Source organism: Scophthalmus maximus, chromosome 13 (assembly GCF_022379125.1).
Source record: "Scophthalmus maximus strain ysfricsl-2021 chromosome 13, ASM2237912v1, whole genome shotgun sequence".
Taxonomy (NCBI): Eukaryota; Metazoa; Chordata; class Actinopteri; order Pleuronectiformes; family Scophthalmidae; genus Scophthalmus; species Scophthalmus maximus.
In genome coordinates this window covers 14,419,431-14,440,764 of record NC_061527.1, presented here as the reverse complement: position 1 = coordinate 14,440,764, position 21,334 = coordinate 14,419,431, and the positions used below count along the sequence as shown (strand labels likewise).

Genomic DNA, 21,334 nt, shown 5'->3' with positions numbered 1-21,334 from the left:
TAGTAGATCCGTGGAATCATTTTACTCTTTCTATGTATCCAATCGAAAACAGAGGTTCTGACAAAACTGAGGGAGTGTTTGTGACTTCAATTGGTAACACACAAATTAATTAAGTTTGTTCAACGTTAACATGTTGAGCAATCAAGAAGTTAACACAGTTGATAAAAAAAATCTATTTGCAACTTACCCATTGAAGTGTATTTGTTGACAACCAATTTTCTTTTTTCAACTACTTTTCTTCTCAACTGTCAGATTGGCAGCAGAAACAGTCTGAGATTACTTTATGTTTTTAACTTATTTAAATCACATGCCAACAGTATTGTATTCATCATCAGGCAGAAGAGTAGATAAACTTTATCTAGTAGAAAAATATGAAAATTTTCAGTATTTGTTATGCCAGTGTCTCTTTGAATTTATGTGATTATATTGTGCATATTTCACCTAACTGTTCACAGTTTGTCTGTAATATCAAACTAAGCTATTTATTCATGGTTCCAACTTCCGATGATGTCGCCACTCGTCCTCTTCCACGTGAACGCGCTCGTGGCCGGACAGCTGATTGGATGAGGACTGTTGGTGCAGTTAAACAAGTCGCCGCTGCGCGCGCACACCTGCGTTGTCTCGCGCCACTCCGGTCGCAGCCACTCGCTCTCGGAGCAGGGGTTTCTGTGGGTTTCTACTCATTTAAAACGCACAATGAAAAGTGGAAACTTGAGTTTGCGTGAAATTAAACTGAACTACTACATAAAAGCATTTCAAATCAGCATCTGTGGTTAATTTCTAACACTTTTGTAAATAGTTCTACCCCCCTACTACTCTATGGTTTCGCCTTTTAACCGGAAGCGTGTGTGTTTACAGCGCATCTTTGGCTCCACGTTAGCGTCGTCGAATTGACGAGCACTTAATCAGGAATTGGCTTGTGCTCATCTCAACCAGCGGTTTAGATCATTAAGATACGCGTGTAGAAGGAAACGTTTGTTTGATTTTGTGGCACGCTGCGATTTGCCAATGCTTGTTTGGAGGCGCGATGGCATAGCGATGACCAGCTGGCTAACGTAGCGCCGAGGTTAGCCAGCGGAGAACTTGTCGTCACACCGCGGCGGCGCCTCCAGCCCCGTCACACAGGTACTCACTGCTACAACCAGCGCTTCTCTCCGCGGCACACACGCCATGGCGAGCTCGCCCGTCTGACGTCCCGTCTGCCCCCCCCCCCCCCTCGTTGCCCCCACAGGACCCGGGAGCGCAGCGCGGCCATGGGCGCGGAGAGCAGCGCGGTGCGGGGCTGCACCCTGGAGGAGCCGCTCCTCACCCTGCCCTCCGGACTCACCATGTACTCGGCGGTGCTCAAGGACGGGAAGCCCGCATCCGTGTTTGTTCACAAGCGCGGCAACGAAGACAAAGTCAACAAAGCTGCCAAGGTAGTTGTTCCGACATCGCTCTGCATTAACAGTTGTAGTAGTAGCTGTGGTGGGTGTGTGCGATCAGCTCACGAGACAGACATCAGAAGAGTGCTGCAGTCGTGTAGCAACATCTTGAAGAAAGAGACATCGTTGTTACATTGCAAAAACCTTTCAACATGCTGCCCTTCCTAAAACACACTTCAAGTCATTCATGTCTAAAACGCCTACATGATTCCCATGTAGGATGAACGGGCTGTAGCATTCAGATCACAGTGGGATGAATAGTTTGTCCTTCCTACGGTACAGTACAGAGCTCTACAACTAGTCCACCAAAAGATGCATATACAGTACGCTTTCCATTGACAGCAGTCCAACATGTGTCTCTTTGGCAATGTGTCAGCGGTTCCTCCTCACGGAACCGATGACGCTGACGAAGGCGATCTCACAGAATCCCATGGTTTCCCTGCAGCACCTCAAGACCTTGCGGCACCCTTGCCTGCTGCGATTCCTGTCCTGCTCGGTGCAGGACGGCGGCATCCACCTGGTGACGGAGCGCGTGCAGCCCCTGGAGCTGCTGCTGGACGGCCTCTCCCCAGAGGAAATCTGCGCAGGCATCTATGACCTCCTGCTGGCACTGATCTTCCTGCACGAGAGGGTGAGCGGAGAAGGAAAAAAAAGAAAAGTAGCCTCAGGAGATGCTCGGGCTGCAGGTGAACCCCGGCAGGTTTATCTTAATGCACGTGATTCAAGAATGAGTGAACGAAAAACTAGATGGCCTTAAGGAAAACGGTATTGAAAATCGGCCAAAAACAGCATTTGATTATCCCTTTTAAAATAACACACAAGTCAAAAACATTATGTCCACGTACACCACACAAAAGGACAAACCAATATGAGAGACACACTAACTGGCAAAGGTATATTTATTTCAACATAAACATGTCTTTTAAAAGGTTTATATACTTTCACATTATGGTTCATTGAGACCTGGCTGTATGGATGCAGTTCCAGAAATCAAGACCATGCTCATTTGGGTGCACACTGTATTTTTCGAGATGCGCCCTCAAGTTCTACCATTTCACCATCTACCGACCAAAAGCATTTCCCAAATGGAGTGTTTAGATTTGGTCAGACTGCAAATCCCTCTCTCCGTAGCCGAGTTTAATTGTGAACCCTCTGCCATCATTACCCCACAGTTGTTGACTTAGTTGTTTGTTTCAGCTTCAGTGAAATCAATGAAAGTGATGTTGTGTGACTGCTGTTGGTCATGATTTGCGTTCAGTACCCATGCAAGATCTTGTGAGGCAGAGAGTAGTGGTAGTGCTATTTTTTTCTTTTCACGAATACAATTCAATCATATAATCAAATTTTAGAATATTTGATTTAAACTTCTGAGGTTTGCCGTTCTGGTGTCTCTGGTCATTATCCATTTGTTGTGACACGTTTTTGCCGTCCAACAGGGCAAGTCGAGCCACAACAATGTCTGCATTTCATCTGTGTACGTCAGCGAGGACGGTCATTGGAAACTTGGAGGGATGGAGACTGTGTGCAAGTTCTCTGAAGCAACTCCAGAGGTGAGCGGTGGAAAAAAACGTGTTTGACCATGAATCTGACTGCGTGTGACATTTTATTTTCCTCCCAAAAAGAAAAAGTTGCTACAATAGATCAGACATTTGAAGATTCACTTTGCCATATATGAAATTTATATTTTAAATTTTTCTGGAACTATTCAGTTTCTCAAAAGCATACAGAGTGTGAGAGAGGCCAGCTGTGTTCCTCCAGAGGAGCAGGTAAGCAGATCAGAAGTCATCATGTGAAAAATAGAATTCTTTTATTCTTTTTGTTTACAAGTTCTCATGAAACACATTTTTGACAGGTTGAGGGTTTTAAAATTCTTCCGGATAAACACGCTCACTCCCGGGACTGTTACTCTTTTGGAATGATGGTGGAGAACCTTGTCCCCCTCCTGAATGATTATGGTGGGTGGAGATGACCTTGTGACCTTAAACCTTATCTTACATCTTGTCAAAATTTTTCCAGTATGTACCGTCTCGTTCACTTGATCACTCCCTCACTTGCCCCTGTGGTTTCCAGTGTCGAAGGAGTTGTCTGACAGTCTGACGAAGACCCTGCAGGCCGGCCCGCTGATATCTGACCCCTTGTCTCGACCTCCGCTCAGCTCTTTGCTCACTCATGACTTTTTCAGGTCTGTGCGATCATGTTTGCTGTTATTGTCACAAGAACATACTGAAAAGGTAATTTGTTTTCAAACCGCATCTTTCTATTAATAGGAATGACTTTCTGGAAGTGATGAATTTTCTGAAGAGCCTGACCTTGAAGACAGAAGAAGAAAAGAATGAATTCTTCAAGTGAGAAACGATAAGCTCTTTCTTCTTGTTTGACTTATTATTCTGGTTGCTCTTTTGTTGTTTGTTCATACGAAACGTAGTATCATATACAAGTCATACATTATTTACCAAGGCAGGCCCCACTTTTAAACTTTTAGTTACATATAAATCTCTCAGGATTGTACTGTGTAATATTGTAGGTCGACAATAATCACAATTGGGTTTGCATTCATTTGTTTGCGTAGGTTTCTGCTAGACCGGATCCAGAGTCTCCCCGAAGAGCTGACAGCCGCGCGTCTTGTCCCCAAACTCCTCAACTCTCTAGTTTTTGCAGAACCCATTGCTGTCAAAAGCTTCCTGCCTCATCTTCTAAGGCCAAAGATTGGTACGGTGGCATTTTATTGGATCCCCCATTAAAATTACAGACACCGTCAAGTATAACTTGATATGGAAAACTGAAAGTGGATCCTGCTCAGACGACTCCTCTTCATTTCTTCCCGTGTCGATAGATTCCAGTAGTGGAAGTAGCAGTGAAGAATGCCTGCTGTCCGTGACCCTATACCGTAAACATGTGATTCCTCAACTTCTGAAACTGTACAAGGTCAACGAGGAACACGTGCGGATCGTGCTACTGGCTCACATTCACATCTACGGCGAGTTCTTCTCCCACGATGAGCTCAAAAACCAGATCCTGCCTCAGGTGGAGTAGCACAAATGTCATCCTTTTTTCTTTTGAGACTTTGGTGTGAGGATTAATACGACTCTCATGTCTTAACATTACTTGAGGAGCTAAAGCCTAGTGGAGTTTAGATGAGTTTAGTATAAAGACTGGAAGCAGGTAGAACCAGTTAGCATAGCTCAGCTCAAACCAGTTCTATTGCTTCAATATCGGAAACATGGATTGTGAAATATACAAGACATGAGGGCCAAAAATAAATGTTTGTTTTCTACGTGTTGGAAAAAAGGGCTTGGTAGACACTGACAAATGTCGTTATGTAATTATCTCTTTGTTACATAAAATCTTTTCGTTTTCCTCTGGCTGCAGGTTTTGTTAGGAATGAGAGACACCAGTGATGCTCTGGTTGCTATGACGCTGCAGAGTCTGGCGGTGTTGGTGCCCTTGCTGGGAGCTCAAGTGGTAGTTGGCGGAGTGAGAACCAAGGTCTTTAAACGCACCACACCGAACTTCACCAGGTCCACAGAGGTCACCCCCGAAAGTAAGTAACACTGGCCTAATAATGACAATAATGATGTTTCGTAATGATTTTAAAAAGCAAATATTATTATTCAATCTCAAAGTAACCCAGTAACATGAATAAGAGCACATGAAGGGTCAAACTTATGGAACTGCAGGAAGACCCTAGCAGCAATATGTTGGATAAGACAAAGGCATGAGGAAGGACAGAGCTTTAAGAGCTTGTTTCGTACTGTCAGAATGTTTGTCTTACTAATATTGATGTTACATTAATCGCGTCACTACTTAAAGCTACAGTGTGTAATATTGAGAAGAAAGTATTCACAGACATTTAATATATTGTCCATAATTGTTGTTCACATGTATAATCACCTGCAACAAAGAACCTATGTTTTTTAGTCAACTTTGAATGAGTAAGAGTTAAATAAAGTAACATTAGGGGGACCCGACCTCTGTGTAAATCGCCATGCTCGCTACGTCGTGTTTTGCTGTGTTCCGGTTCCACTGCAACTCTGGAGGTCGGACCAAAAATTACCACCCCGACTTCCGAGGTCTGAGTTCTGAGGTATAATGGAAACCCAGCATTAAATACAGTTGCAGAAAACAATCAAGAATACGTCGAAAATCGGAAATGGAATTAGCGGTCCCCCACCATTAAATGTCCCCTGTCGGTGGTGAGTTGGTTGCGGTTTGCAATTTTACCACCAGATGCCGCCAGAAAAGTAAAAACATTACGCACTGGGGCTTAAAAAATCAAATCACAGATGAATACCACCTATGAGTGAATGGATTGTTGAAAAGGATCTACATTCTCGGTACATCATTTACTGAATGTTTAAGGTTTAAAAGAAAAAAAACGTTATCTCTTTCTTTCTTAGCTTCACCCGTCCATGTAGTTGGAGGTTCCCAGCCTCAGTTGGCCCAGCCTTCCAAAGTCTTAAACTTATTCTCCAGACCGTCAGGGACTGAAGGTCTGCTCCTGGGTAATACTGGTAGTTTAGCAGATGGGAGGGAGAATCCAAGAAGTTACCCCCTGGCAACAAAATCAGGTAAAACACCACACCTAATACTATTCCTTTAAATATAACACTTTGACATAACTGTGCCTGACGCTCTGTCTGCCTCGTCTCTTGTGGCTTTCAGACTTGAGTAGACCGATGTCTCTGCCTTTGAACGGCCCTCATCCGGTCAGTGAGGTTGAGCCATTGTCATACAGCCCAGAGCAGCCAGACAGACGAGAAGGCCCAGTGGAAGACTGGCCGGACTGGAGCGACACAGAAGAAGGCAAGAACAGAAATGGACAGTCGGTCCAGATCCACATCGAGGCCTCGGAGAGAGCAGATCCAGTCGGCAGTGGGCAGCCACTCTCAAGCCTCAACACTGAGGAGGAGCCGTGGGACGACTTTGAGGACACGGAGCCTACATCCGATCTCTCCCCGACTGCTCCTTTAACAGACCCTGTTATACTCATGTCGCCAAGAGGGGGCACTGCTCTTTCATCTATAAAACATTCTCCTGAACCACCAAGACTGGGATCCTCCAAACCTCTCAAATTGACCTCGACATTGCGTCAATCCACACAGGGCATGATCACTTCCTCATGGGACATCGGCTGGGCTCAAGAGGAAAAGGAGGAGAGTTTGTACGGTCCGCGCAACCCCAAACCCAGAGCGGCACAAAAGAACGGCAGGATAGCAGTTTTGGGGGAGGAGTTCACCATTAAGGTGAAGAAAAAGCTTGAGCAAGACCCAGAGCTGGATTTGTTTGCTGACATGGTGCCAGACATCAAGCCGTCTTCTGCGGCTCCGCTGTCACAGGAAGAAAGTGGCGTGAGTGGCGCTCGACTGTCGGCTTCCTCAGAGAACACTGAACCTCTGGAGGTGGAGTCGCACGTGGACACCATCATGCTCACGGCCAAGTTTGCAGCCTCCAGTCTGACAGAGGTGAGAAAAAAACCAAATATTTGAGATTGAGAAGAAAGTCATATCACAAGAACAAAGTTGCAATTTAATGATGAAAAAGTCATTTGGAGAAAAAGAAGGGAAAAAATGACCTGCCATTTCCTTCTCCACAAAAAAGGCAAAGTCCTGGTGCTGATGTATTTCATTATTTGTGAATCCTATACCCATAGTATAGGTGAACAAGATCACGAGGCGGGATCATCTCCTAATATTTCCCCTCTAAAAGTAAATGCGACGTAAAATACGATTTCATTTAGCTTATTCTCGTAAAATTCTGACATTATTTCCTCCTAAAATTGATTTTTCGCATAATGTTACGACTTCATTCTCTTTAATAGGCCCAATAGAATGCACTTAGTTTACATTTTCTTCTTTTTCTTTTAAAGATGGAAGCGGATGGCTGGGGAGATGGTGATGACCTGAACTGGGAGGATGAAAATGCCTGGTGACAATAACTGCTCCGTCTTTTTCATCTGCAGCAAAAGACTTGATAAATGTAGAAGCCCACCACCTCTAGAAGAGACCGCGTCACAGTCAACTGGATTTGTTCCAGTTCTCATTTAACACAATGCAGTAAGAATAATGGTGTAAAAATGTCCAATTTTCTTGATTCCCGGACATTTATGATCTGTATATTCATCGAGATAATTTTATTTAGAACTGGAAGGATCGTCTGCTTAATCAAATGGTGTTAGACGTGGACAAATTAAGCCACTTTTATTTTTGCCAACTTATACTAGTCACCTAAAAATGAATGAGGATCAGAGGTGAACTGTTTTCATCTTCTTTAATTCTTATTTCTTTCTTTTTTTTATGTGCCATCTTCGATACTGGCATCAAGATCAAGAAACCCTTTTTGGCTAGTTACAACTTGAATAATGTGTCAGGTTTGACTTACAGAAGGCTTGCACTTTGAATGAATGTGAAATATGAATTACATAATTTATTAGTAGTTTTTTGGTTGCTGGTGAAATAAAGATTTTACTGTATCAAAGTGTCCCTATTCTTTAGGGGCTGCTGACAATATCATTCTTTCACAGAAAAGCCTCACTCTGGGTTCTCAATACAGAAGTAGAAGAACTCCTACTGATCTATTCCTAGACAGTGAAGGCAGTTATATTTGCTTCTGAATAAAAAATATACTAATCAATGCTTTGTGTTTATACAAGTTTAATAAACATTGACATAAAACAGGAATACTCGTTTAAAAAGATTTTGTAAATAATATGGAGCTGCTAAACTGTGTGTGAGGCTGTACTGATGTGTGTTACGAGAGTCTGCAGCTCCTGCAGTTTGGATTCCAACCACAGTGGTGGAGCCGCGGCGGCGTCTCGGCCTTCAAGGAGAAGCTGAAGTGCTTTCAAAGCGCTCTCAGCTGTTTGGATGTAGCGGCTGTACTCCTCTGCACTGGTCTCCTGCCGAGCTCTCTTTGGGCATGGCTGAGAGGGAGGGGAAAAACATTCCTCTCTTTAGAATTAAGTTCCTACTCACACAGCATGGTTTTTCAATCAGACAAGACAGATCAGTAAAGTTGACCTACTAAAATATCTTAACATTGGGATTACAAACATTGGAATCAAATAAACTGACATAATACATCTGGGAAACAGTAACCACAACACATACTGATACTGGCCAGCTGCCACTCAGAGTGACATTATACATGCGTAGCCAGGCTGAATGAGCACATGCATATCCAGAATAAATTCAAGTTATTTTAATGACGCTACTAACCTCTGATTCTGTGACCGTTTCAGCCGCCGGTTTGTCACAGACGTTTTCTAGCTTCTCGTTGTGTTGCTTAATCTCTGCAGTCTCCATCTTGAGCCTCTGCAGCCGAGACTCTGCATCCTCCTGTTCATTCACAGTCTGTAGAATGAAAAAAAAAGTCTAATTTAAAGTTATCCATTTTATTTTAAGGAGTCATTGATCACATTGTACTAGCATCCCTTACCTTGCTCAGATAATTCACCACCTTGGTCTTCGTTTCTTCTACACACAAACTGTGGGAAATGACTTCCTCGTGGTTTGTAACCTTAAATACCAGAGGGACAAGTGAAGGTTATGTTAAGGAATCAACTGTGAACAGCGTCTAAAACATTCTTGCCGTACCTCTGCAAAATGAGAGAAGGCCTCCAGTGCGTTTTGATGTAGCAGCCAGGATCTGTCAGCCAGCAGGACGCCAAACAGGCTGCTCAGCTTCGGCAGGATGTGACTCTGTGGGACCAAAGAATTTTATATTAAGGACAAACTGTGAGAGTTAAAGGTGAGCAAATTCAGAAATCAAATCTCTTATGTACAGTTTCAACTAATGATTATAACCGATTACTCTATTTTTCATATAAATGATTGTTCCTTTAGTCTATGAACTGACTTAACGCACATCACATAACACAAGCACCTTAAGTGATGTTTGAAGCTACGTATTTAACAAGGAGTGGTATTAAGGACAAAAACAATAATCAATACTAAATGATTGGTATTATTGTTTGGCAAATAACCTCTTGGACAAAATTTAGATGAAATTATGAGCAACTTCTAATGAGACCAGCAGTAGAATAGTTTCCCTAGATGGAGTCCAAGTAACAAAAACTCCTCATTATCAATAGTCCGGTTTCAGTACGGGCGGTACAGTGGGTCAGTGGTTGGAACTGTTGCAAGGTTCGTGGTTCTAATCCTGGTCCCGCCGGTGCCTCTCTGTGTGGAGTTTGCATGTTTTTCCCGTGTCTGCGTGGGTTCTTTTTCTGGGAACTCAGGCTTCCTCCCACAGCCCAGTGTGAATGGTTGTTCGTCTCTGTGTGTCAGCCCTGTGATGGGTTGGCAACCTATCCAGAGTGAACCCTGGCTTCTCGCCCAATGTCAGCTGGGATTGGCTCCAGCCACAAGGATAAGTGGTATAGATAATGGATGGATGGTTTCTGTACCTGGCTGTCAGGAGGGACAAATATCTTCCCCAGGGAAGCCAGGAACTCCAGAGCCGCCAGCAGCAGCTGATCTGCACACTTCTGAGACACCAGAGCCTCCACACACAGTAGAGTCTGGGAAACACACACACACACACACACACACACACACATCAGTCAACAGTATTTATCATTCTTCATCTGTTAAATGTACTAACTAGTAAACAGTATACCTTAAAAATGACTTGAGGTTCGATGTTTTTCACCACGGTGGCCGATATGGAGAGGAGCAGCTGCAGAGTGCACTGGAGCACAGGGTGGGCCTGCACCTGGAGTGTGACATGTTACAGTGAAAATAATCCTGTCATTACACAACATCTGTGTGTGTGTGTGTGTGTGTGTGTTGTTGTTTTTTTTCTATCTCACCTGATCTGGACTCATGCATAACCAGAGCTGTGTGACCATCCTCATCACAGACAACGCACACTGTTCCTCAGGAGACGACTGTCCATGAACCACCGCTAGGAGGGAAAATAGCACCACATTCTGGAAACAGGAGGGATTTTGTAAATACAAGATTCTTGTCATTTTTCACCACATTTTTATAGCAGCTGGACAACAGAACTGTGAAATACAATGGATGTGATTGTGTTTGTTTTTTTAACTAGAATTATTAAAAGGTGGGTAAAAGGTCAGATCGTTCATGAGTCATGTATAAATAAGAAACATTCCAGTGACCTATTATTGAACCATCTGAATATTCTGCACCTCTCTGCATAAAATTGCATAGCTCAATAAGATACTGGACATAATCTTTTAATGTTTTATTGTCCATCTTCGGTTTATGCATCTTGACTTGCACTTCATCCCAGTGGCGACCTGTCCAGGTTGGACCGAGTCCACTGAGATTTGGTCCAATCCTCCCTGGAAAGAAGCCGTACAGCTGATGGATGGATGGATTGGTGGAAGGACTTGTGACACTTGCTTTCTCCTCCTTTATATATTTTTCCACCTATTATGTTTATTGTTATGCACCAAAACACCAAAACAAAGGCAAATTCCTCGTATGTGGAGACCTACTTGGCATTAAATTTGATTCTGATCTCTAAAGTGAAAAAATTAATTCATAAATAAAGGAGCAGAAAACCATATTGTGATTAAAAGCTATAAACTTGTGATTCTATGCGATGAATGTTTTCGCTGTTGTGACATAAAATGCTAAATCATCCATGAAACTTCTAAAGGACAAAAAAATCTCAAAGCTAAACCAATGTGAGGACATTTTGGTCGTTACTGAAATTTCATAGATGAACACATACCAATATTATCAGGGTGGTCTAATATACACTAGGGAACAAAAATAATATACTCTTGACATTATGTGTTCAGCCTTGTCTGATGTTTCCACTACATCTTTCTGTCCATGTATCCAATATCACAGTTACTACATTTCCCTATTTACATTCAGGACTACAATGGGGGGTAAAATTTATTTCGACACCATTTAGTAAAATTACATGAGGTTGTTACACCCCAGCTAAATCCCATATCTGAGGTCATCCTCACCACTCTGTCCACTTGTCCCAGTTTGTATCCTCCACTCTGCCAGTCGCTCAGAGCTTTTTGTGCAATGCCAATGATGTCCGTCTCTACGCGCTGACGGACCTCTTGTGAAAGAGCTCTGAGGAGGATATGGCGCCACACTGGTAGGTTTTCCTCCTCAGAGGGTGGGAAACACATCACCAGCTCCATCTGGAAAGAAAACACACATTTAGGATTAATAATAAAAAAGATAATCTCATATCAAATTTATGATCTTGTTACGTGTGTTAAATCCGGGATGTTATTTTAGACGTCCCAGCAGCAAAAGTGAAGGAACTTGATTGTTTTTGTTCAAATTATCATTGTTCTTATTATTGATTGAAATTCAATTGATTGAAGTTTGTCATGTTCTTCTGATTCAGTGTGAAACATCGACACAACCAAACTTTCCCAAAAATTAGAATCGTCAAACCATTTAAATGAAATACACAAATACATTGTAACTGTGGTGTCTGAGGGAATTTCGGCACAAAACTAATTTAGATTTAAATTAGATGTAAGTTTGGTTTCTAACCTGGTGGTTTGGTGTCATAAGGAAAACCATGCGTTTAAGCAGCAGGCCCATGTGGAACGACTGGTAACACTCGGTGGTGCACGTTTTTACCTAAAAGGAGAAGAGGGGAGAAGCAGAGAGGAGGTGAGGGACATTGTGAGTGTCAGCGTGAAGGCTCGGGAGGAGTAAAATCACCAGGACACCAAGGTAGAAGAAAGGTGAAGAACTGAAGCAGAGGGACGTTTATGGATATCAGTGGGATCCAGGTTGACCTGATGATGCTATGGCGAAACAGGTTCTGAAAAGGTGTCAGTCGCCTGAGATCCCACAACACCAATCGTCACCTCTGTTGGGGTGCCACAGAAAACAGTGAGGACCTCATACTAATCCAAAAACCTACAAGGGAGCTTATGGGAATTTAGAGTGACTTTAGAAAGTTCTCAGGAAGAGGTCAAAGACACAGAAATAACATCCAAGACTTTAAAGTTGGGATGTGATTCTATAAATGCCAGTGTTATATTTGAAGGGTTACCGACCATCTTTATGATTAATGTCTGGAAATGGGCTGTGAAGTGCCAAAATCTATTCCCTCAACTGTACTGTGTATTTTCTTGGTTTGTACCCACCAGCTGAGCAATGAGGCAGACATGATGTAGACAAAGTTCTGCTGTCCCATACCTGTATACAGAGAAGGAATCAATATATGACTTATGCTTACAACCAGACTTTGGAGAAACAGTAGCTGCAGTAATAAGTCGAGAGGGGCCTGAAATGCAGTTGTTGTGTTTTCCTGATAAATATAAAGCTGCAGAGTGTACACTTTTATTTTGAGGTGCATAATAGATTTGAATACACTTATAAATGACCTGACTAAAAATACAGACCCCTCACGCTATTAAAAACAAATCCACAGTTAGACATGATGAAAGGCGTCACTCGTCACGCTCACCGTGCTGTAAAGCACCACACATCTGTTGCCAGTAGAGCCGTCTGTGTATCAGGCTGCAGGACTGCATCAACCAAACAACGCTCCTAAACAATATAGAGATAAAGGTGAAGTAAAAGAGGAAATTACAGTAGCCAGGAAAAAAACATTTCCTTTAACAAGAATTTGAACACTAAAAATGAAAGTGAAAGAATAATATGCTTTGATTGGAAATCCCACACCAAAACGGAGCCAAGAATAAGGTCACTTATCAGAAAATAAATAATTCACTCATAATTCGATCTGCTGATGTCTGAGACTGCGGCAGTCATTGATTGTAATATACTTTCCACAACATGTTGTTTGACTTTATTGTGTATCTGTCCAAGTACTTTTAAGCCCCTAAACTTTGGGTAATAAATTTTAAAATGGCTTTATCTCCCACCAATTTCTATCTATATTGACATAAACCTACTCACATCAAAGCCCAGAATTGGCACCTTAACTTAAAATTGAATGTGAGCTCATACATCATACAAAGTGTATCTTGTTTGGTGCTATTGTTTAGTCTGGTTCTGGATTACGGTTATGTGTGCAGACCTCACCAGCACAGCGAAGTAAACCGGAGGAAGTGCAGCCACACTGGCACAGAGATACACGCAGATATGGTGGTGCAGAGTGACCGGGACCTGGGCCTGACCCCTCATCATCACCCCTGGCAAGAGCACTGGCACTTTACGCTCAGTAGAGCAACGACGGAAACTACAGAACAGGGCCTTGTATAGAGGAAGCCTGGAGACAGAAGGGATGGAAAGATGCTGTTAAGTACTTTGGACACAAAGCCGGTGTAAAAAGGAAGACGATGAAGATTCAATGCTCCTGTCAACATGAAACTTATCTAAAAGGACTGCTAAATGAAACCTCTTTACACACTCTTCGATCTGTCCGTTTGTATGAGGCTCGTCCATGTGTGATGAAATTAAAATAAAAAATAAAAACTTAAATAACCAAAAGGTTGTAATTGGTTGCCAGTCTGCAACCAGTTTGAAATTTAACTGCAGAGCCCTGCATTAAAGCACCAAATTTTCAAAATATTGCATTTAATGAAAGCAACCCCTCCGCAAAAAACTTTTGTTACCTTGGTGTATCTTCTGAGAACTGTCTCCCAGTGAACCAAAGCTGCAGCACCTCCTCTGGCTGGGAGGCCAGCTGACTCAGGACACTCACCAACAGAAGACAGTGAGGAAGCTCATGTTCAGGACTCAACCCTGCAGACGAACAAGACAAGGGTCATTCTCGAACTGTATGCCGCAGGTTTTACGGCACAAGTGTCTTCAGGTAGAAACATGATGTCAACATTCCTTTGAGAATTTGAGAATCAAGAAAGCATCTACCAACACCGCCACGGTGTCTGGAAAAAGGGGGCAAGCTTCAAAACTCACGCAGGTCCTGCTGGAGGACAACTTCAGCGAACGGCCTTAGAGGCAACAACTGGAGCAGGAGGGCGTCCATGGGAACTAGAGCTGCTGCGTTCAACTCCTCAGACAGAGCCTTGGGCTGCGTTGGAGCACACAGGCTTGGAGGGAACTGACTGAAAGGCAACAGGCACGTGATCTGACTGTATGTTTCCAAAAGGATAAATTGTCATCATAATCTGCTTCTTTCAACCACACATACCTGACGATCTGAAGGTAGAGCTGGTGATAGCAGCTACAATATTTTGTGAGAAAAAATTTGAATTCCTGTTAAAAGATAAAGAATTATGGGATGAAATTAACACTGCTACATGTTTTAAAGTGGTCATTAAATAACATAAAACTCAATGAGATGGCACATGGTGTTTATAGAAGAAAGAAAACTGCAGGAAGATCCTATTTTTAGTACCTTTATGTAATGAACCAATGTGTTGGCAAAAAATCTGCACATCTTTGCAGTTTTCTGGAACAACTTGTATTCTGGGCTTTGAGTTGCCTCCTTTAAAAAAAGGACAAAAGATAATCAAGACAAAAGGTGACAAAGATCAAGTCTAACTTTTAACTAAGTACAAAGGGGTACAACACAGGACTTATACATAATTGCTCCTATACACAAGATACAGTGAATATTAGATTGGACAGAAACATCCCCAACTGTTGCAAATCTTCAGGAAAATGAAAATATACAGGGCAGCCACATTTTTATGTATTACACCAAGTTTGCACTCTTTAATATCCAGGATCAAAATATTATAAAAGTCAAAGAAAGTAAGATATTGGTAGAAGGTGCAATAAATATTAAATTGATATCCCATGCAGTTGTTAAAAAAAAGGATACATAAATGCTGAGTGTTTTAATCTCTCCTACCTGTAGACCAGCATGTTTGATCTGCTCAGAAAACTCCACACAGTTATGGAAGGAGGCCAGCAGGTTTTCACACAGGCTGGTACTGATGTCACCATGATGTAGATGTTCCTCCACCAATGACCGGTACTTCAGACTCTGTCTGAGTAAGGATTAAATCAAAAAAATCAAACAAGATATTAAATTCCCCTATAACAAAGTGATCAATCTAATAGGCGTAAACATGAGCGTCTGCTCTACTGACTTGATGAGGAATTTCCATGTGTTTGCATGAAGTGCTATGTCCAGGTTGGAGATAACAGAGCAGATATCCAGCATGCTGTGAATCACTAAGACACATGAAAAATATGTTAAACGATGTTAAAGATATACAAGTAAAATAATGGAAAAGCTGATTAGCAGAGTTTGGTCGTGAAACACAGAGGGACTCATACTCACACACACATGTACTGTATATGTACAAACACACACCTGTAACGATGTCAGAGACCTCCTCCTTGGAGGCGCTGCTTTCGAGGGAGATCCTGTCCAACAGCTCCAGCAGAGCCTTCTGAAGGGAATACGCCTCCTTGAAGAGTCCCTGCAGCAGGTCAGCCACCAGGGACAGACGGCCACAGTAAACCACCTCGCTCTCCTGTGGACAACACGCAACGCAAAGCCTGCTTCAATTCATTCTTGTAATTGGCTTTTATGTTCCTACACTATGTGATTTTGTTTCCTGCGGCACTTTGAAGCTAGCTTTCAGTTAACAGGGATCTTCTTGTGCCGTCGACAGCTCAGATAATACTTTGGGTGATGGAAGACAAGAAAACAGGAAAACAACAAAGTAGGAACTTTGAACTGTGTAATTAATGAGCATACACAAATGCTGCATCACGTATGGTTAAATCTCAATAATCACATATATGTATATATGTGTATAATCGTTGGTCCAACAAATGTGATATAACTAATCAAAAAAAATATTTATTTACCACATATCCTGTAAAGATAAAAACATAGTTATCCTTCCATAATAAAAAATAGATTACTGCACAACATATTCAAAATACATCAAAACCGACCTTGCAGTGCTGAAAGGTTTCCCTCAGGACTTTCAGGATACAAGTGGGTAAGGAGCGGATGGCATCCAGGTCCGGAGCTTCCTCGAATGAGCCAACATGACGCACACACGCGGATAATGCATCGATTATCTGCATCATTGCCTGAAGGGGACAGCAAGGATTTAAGGGAGTTAAGTGAGAACAATCTTTTGTAGATAACATACCTTATATCGTACACAGTAAGGTACTCATTGTACCATTTTGCAATAAATTGCCTTGCGATTAAATCAGCAACAACAATAATGATAATGATGATAATATTAGTACCTGAAGAATGTTTCTTAGTAAGGCACACAGCTCAGTATTTTGACTCGACAGTTCTCCAACTTGGTCTGAGATTTCTTTCATCATGCTGTCAAACACTGCCACAGCCTACAGACATTTGATATTAAGGAAACGACATTAAGAAAAGACACGTCTACACTTTTGTATCAACAATTCCACAATTATAGAGAAAAAGGCAAAGATTTTGTGAGAATAATTTCATACATAATTAATTCAGGATGTCTACAGAGACATTTTATATATGTAATAACTATGTTGTTTAGGATCCCTTATGGCCTTGAGTTTAGATAATATCATATAATTTAAGGACGTGCAGCCACCCATTTCACAAATGCTAGTGAATGTATTCACATATTAGGTTCAAGACAACATGCAGTTTACCTGTGGTAAGGTCTTGGAGAAGCACTCGTCTTCCAGCTCTGACAAACCAATATGTGGCAGGAACATGTCTGTGATTATCTTCAGTATACCTGCAGCGATGTCATGTCATTACGACCTTCATACACAAATACCACTCATGGAACAAAGTATGGGGGTTTGTCATGACAAATGTATTGTTGCAATGAAGAAACTTACGTATATGATCATCCCAGCTCTCGGATTTGTGCTGCAGAGAGTGCAAACAGTCAAGGAATACCAAAGCATGAAAGCTTGTCAAAATTGAAATAACAGTGCAAAAAATTAGATTAAATATATATTTTAAAAAATTCAATACACAAATGTCTGTCCAGTTTAATCAAGAAAATACTTAGGTTACAAAATGTCGAGGGGGTTTGAAGTTTTTTGGGGGTTTTTCCATATGATTCATTAATTCCAAATTCAGTCATATAAGTCTGTGATCTTTTTAATCCTTTCTTAAAAATTCTTTTGTGAGTGAGCCATTTTCAGATTTTAATTAAGTTTATTTCTTTTGATTTCTCTGATTTTTTAAGCCTCTTATACTCTTTATATATATATATATATATTTATAAAAATTGAACCAGATGATTTGGCTCTTCTATTTTGCTGCCTGGTTTGCCTTTGTGAAACACCCACCATTAAAAACATAACTCAGATCTAAATATGTCATGTATGTGTATCTAATATCCAAACCCCATAAAGATGTTTCAGTTTCCCAAATGTTTACGAATCTTTGCACAGTTCAAAACGTTACATCATCTGGACTCCCCTAACACAGACCAACAAAAATCATTTGAATGAATCTATGAAAGCATGATGATGTGACGGAAACGAGGACACAAAGCTCGGCTGGTCGGGAGGATATGTTAAGTTTCGGCAGGACAGACTTGAGCTCCTGGCGGCAGGTTTCCTGACTCCACTGCGCCACCTCGTCCAGGAGAGAGGTGTTGGTCTGGGACATGATGACACCGGAAGTAGGGAAGTCAGCGGCATCGCTGTCCGCGCGACTGAAAGTTTAAAGAGCAGTGGCAACAAGTGAGTCACTCGAAGTTAAACACGATAACAGTCTCACCAGCACCTTCGACTAACCAGCTGCTGTTATGAAGAAGTCGCTCTCTGTTAAGACATAAAAACACTAAACCGGATGTTAGCTTGTGTGTTTGCTACGCTACAGTTTACGACAACATTAAACGCTAGCGCGGGAGTTTACATTAACGTAACATGTAAAAGCTTCTCACCATAAATGAAAGACGGTGTCTTCTGCTCAGAGGCGAGTCATGAAGACGTCCCTGCAACTTAGTTTGTCTCAAACTCCATCTTGTCAGAGACCAAAGTGTAGGAAAGAGTTCATAGATACACTGTGGTCAAACGTACCGCGCGCCGTTGTTTGAGTCGGATGTGACGTCAGATTCACCAGCCTTCACTCTGATTGGTTGAAATGTTAAAACTCCATCGTGTTTAACGAATAGGACCAGGGAGTGACTTCAGTGCGCTGAAAAAAACAACGGCCGCCAAAACGCTACGGAATCAAATGAAAGGATGAGAGGATGTTGCTGCTGTGAGTAAAATATTAACAGTTTCATACATATGTTCCATAAAGCCAAGTCCAAAAGTACATTTGAAAACTATACATTTGTAAACGATATAAATATAAAGTTAAGTATATGTCTCTTACATTTTAGTTCACCTGTGAAAAGAAGGGAATGTTCGTTGCCCCATGACCCATTGAATGACCTTTAAATACTAGTATGATAATGGGAATATAATTGGGCGAGTTCACAATTTGAAATATTGCTGGCAGAACATTTTCAACCAGTATGATGCATTAACTGATTATTGATAAATGAGTTGAGCTGAAAATCAGGAGTCAAGTCAGATATAAGTAGAAAATCTCCACAACCGGGTGTGACGTGCTTGTCGCCTCAAGCCTAAGAATACTTCAGGCTGTAATCGATGCCAAAAGTAAAAGGACAGTAGAAAATATTGTAAAAAATTGTTTTCGATTTCTTATCATATAAAAAATATTTTAAAGTTTTTAAAAATAAGGCTGAAAAATATGTGTGTGTGGGGGGGGGGTGAAGAAGCCATATTCAGTACACTCTATTTTATATGTTTAATTCATTTAAGCAAATACCAACCTACCGGGATCATATAGGTACCTTACAGTAAATGACGGAGATGTTTAGGAGTTTTAACATTGTATTTGAATCAGTTACGGGAGGGGTAATAATTGTCCCTGAGGAGTCTGGATTTTCTATTGGCTCTGACCAGACTGACTCCATAAAGTCATTGTCTGGTTATCTACTGTTTCACTGATAAGATCTTGAGCACTGGAGAAATGCAATCACATGGTAGTTTCCCAACAGCCAGAGGTGTTTGCTGCTGCCGCTGCAGGAAAGGACCAACTTCTTGTTCAGGAAACAACTTGATGCTTGTCTTTCTTCAAACACAGCACGTAACACAACTGCTTACAGCGGCAGAACAAATCTAAACATATTTTATACTTTCTTTGGGGGGGGGGGGGGGGGGGGGGGGGTTGTAATGCCATCCACCCACAGGCATATTGTGAACAGGTCAACAAGAAAGTTATTAGTGCAACAGCACAAATGTTTTACTATAAGGGATAGTAAAGATTAAAATAAAATGAATACCATTAAATCCCAACTGTAACATACATTTTCCAAGAAGTGGGTTGAGTCTAATACAGTTTTAGACTTTTCCCTCCTGTGCTGACCTCCCTGTTTGTAGATAATAGAAAGGTTATCAGTTTACTGGAAACGGGCTCCGGATTTGGAGCTGAAACTGGAAGGAAGATCATTTTTGTCTTTCCTTTTTCTTTTTCTTTTTGAGGTCGACGGGTAACTGGCAATTTGCATTCAGCATCAGTGTCTATGTTAACTCTACTGATGAGGTCAAGGTGAATGGAGCTCTCCTCGGTGTGGTGACAGTGTCTAATTCTGTTCATGTAGTCTGCAGAGCTGCGCGCCGCTCTTCCGTAGAATGTTCTCTCTGTAGCTCACCAGCATGGTGAGTCACAAGCTAAAAAGGAAAGTTTAGAAATGTGCTCCACTGCTGGAAAACGTCCATCTCTAAAGATCTGCTAAGCCCCATGTGGGAAACCCAGAGGAAAAGGATGTAGTCTCTTAGAATTTCTGGGAATACCCACAACATACAGGCACTGAAAGTAAAGTGAGGATGCTCTCAGAAACAATGCCATCAATGGTTTTATTAAAAAAAGGAACTATATATATATATATATATATATATATATATATATACACATATAAATATATAAGATCAATATTAATTTGACTCTTTGCCTTTAAAAAAGCATCAGTTCCCCTTTGTACATTTGTGCATAGTTTCCAAGGCATTTGGCAGGTAGTTGGTTCCAGCATACTGGAGAACTTACCACAGTTGATCTGTGAGTTCAGGCCATCTCTTTCGCTTCAGTCTTCTTCTGAAATTCAAGAGTTAATTTTGTGCGTGGTGTTGCAATCAGGGCTCTCTGGGAGCCAGAATATCTATTGCAGGACTCCTCGGGCTTCTCTTCTCAGTAGACGGTTCATCATGACTTTGGCTGATAGTTTAGGATGGTTGTCATCCTGCAGAAAGTGATGGATGAGAATCTATAAATTGAGAGAGCTGGAAACGGGTGCAAAGTGTAGGTTTACAATACCAAGTGAAAGACAAAACTAGACATTCTCATTATACACAAAAGCAAACCAGTCTTATAACATCATTTGAACAGCACATGTATGTTTAACTGTTGTCATCACAGATTAGAACTATGACTGATTTCTACTTTTACATCAAAAATGGAGTTGAAACTGTCCAAGATATTATGGATACCCATTGCAAATATTTATTTTTCTCATTGGATTTGCATTTGAAAAATGTCAGTCAGTTCTCATCTTTGGTCCAGATTGAAATGACTCAACGACTTGTATGAAATTAGATTTTGTGCAACCATTAATGGTACCCAGAGGATCCTAATTACTTTTGATGATGCCTTGACTTCTCCTCTTGAGCCACTAGTATGCCAAGTTGTTTCATATAGACATACAGTACATGTTCCAATTCCATTCTAAATGATTTAAGTGATCCCTGACTTTCCCTCTAGTGCCTCCATGAGGTTCACATCTGCAGTTTTGACCAAAATGTCTCAACAATAACAATATGGATTTTAATTTGTTAAGGTCATTCATGTTCCCATCAGAATTATAACACTTATTTGTGTTAGAGCTTTTACAAAACTGCCTTGTCTGGTTGTATTTCTATTTGTAAAGCACATTGTAAAGTGTTATACAAATACAGTTTATCATTATTATTTTTATCTTTTATCTATCTATCTATTTTATCCTGCTTTTGTTATTCTTG

The 21,334-nt window shown here is 41.4% G+C and overlaps 2 protein-coding genes across 2 annotated transcripts; one reads left to right on the top strand and one right to left on the bottom strand.

Annotated features, from left to right (window-relative positions):
- Positions 1-681: 681 nt before the first annotated feature.
- Positions 682-7,893, top strand: scyl3 (SCY1-like, kinase-like 3). The gene is made up of 14 exons (XM_035646611.2): positions 682-1,125; positions 1,232-1,418; positions 1,870-2,055; positions 2,861-2,974; positions 3,134-3,190; positions 3,277-3,379; positions 3,495-3,606; positions 3,692-3,769; positions 3,994-4,133; positions 4,258-4,448; positions 4,794-4,965; positions 5,822-5,992; positions 6,087-6,886; positions 7,291-7,893. Exons 2-14 carry the CDS (start codon positions 1,254-1,256, stop codon positions 7,351-7,353), a joined length of 2,352 nt encoding a protein of 783 aa, XP_035502504.2. The 5' UTR covers positions 682-1,125; positions 1,232-1,253; the 3' UTR covers positions 7,354-7,893.
- c13h1orf112 (chromosome 13 C1orf112 homolog) lies at positions 3,015-18,359 on the bottom strand. Its single transcript, XM_035646610.2, has 25 exons — positions 18,193-18,359; positions 17,820-17,961; positions 17,132-17,171; positions 16,937-17,025; positions 16,538-16,642; positions 16,232-16,372; positions 15,639-15,801; positions 15,412-15,496; positions 15,171-15,309; positions 14,712-14,801; positions 14,505-14,569; positions 14,270-14,418; positions 13,966-14,095; positions 13,433-13,619; positions 12,852-12,934; positions 12,529-12,580; positions 11,924-12,013; positions 11,374-11,559; positions 10,234-10,353; positions 10,041-10,136; positions 9,829-9,942; positions 9,017-9,121; positions 8,859-8,939; positions 8,639-8,773; positions 3,015-8,343 (listed from the first exon to the last, which is right to left on the bottom strand). Exons 2-25 carry the CDS (start codon positions 17,913-17,915, stop codon positions 8,140-8,142), a joined length of 2,745 nt encoding a protein of 914 aa, XP_035502503.2. The 5' UTR covers positions 17,916-17,961; positions 18,193-18,359; the 3' UTR covers positions 3,015-8,139.
- Between the last annotated feature and the right edge of the window lie 2,975 nt (positions 18,360-21,334).

Excerpts from the sequence above, each read along its gene's own strand:
- scyl3 (XM_035646611.2), top strand. The coding sequence starts at position 1,254 with ATGGGCGCGGAGAGCAGCGCGGTGCGGGGCTGCACCCTGGAGGAGCCG. Across the intron at positions 3,770-3,993 it reads GAAAAGAATGAATTCTTCAA|GTTTCTGCTAGACCGGATCC; the intron begins GTGAGAAACGAT and ends TTGTTTGCGTAG. Across the intron at positions 6,887-7,290 it reads CAGCCTCCAGTCTGACAGAG|ATGGAAGCGGATGGCTGGGG; the intron begins GTGAGAAAAAAA and ends TTTCTTTTAAAG.
- c13h1orf112 (XM_035646610.2), bottom strand. The coding sequence starts at position 17,915 with ATGTCCCAGACCAACACCTCTCTCCTGGACGAGGTGGCGCAGTGGAGT. Across the intron at positions 16,373-16,537 it reads TACTAAGAAACATTCTTCAG|GCAATGATGCAGATAATCGA; the intron begins GTACTAATATTA and ends TGTCCCCTTCAG. Across the intron at positions 13,620-13,965 it reads TTCTCAGAAGATACACCAAG|GCTTCCTCTATACAAGGCCC; the intron begins GTAACAAAAGTT and ends TTCTGTCTCCAG.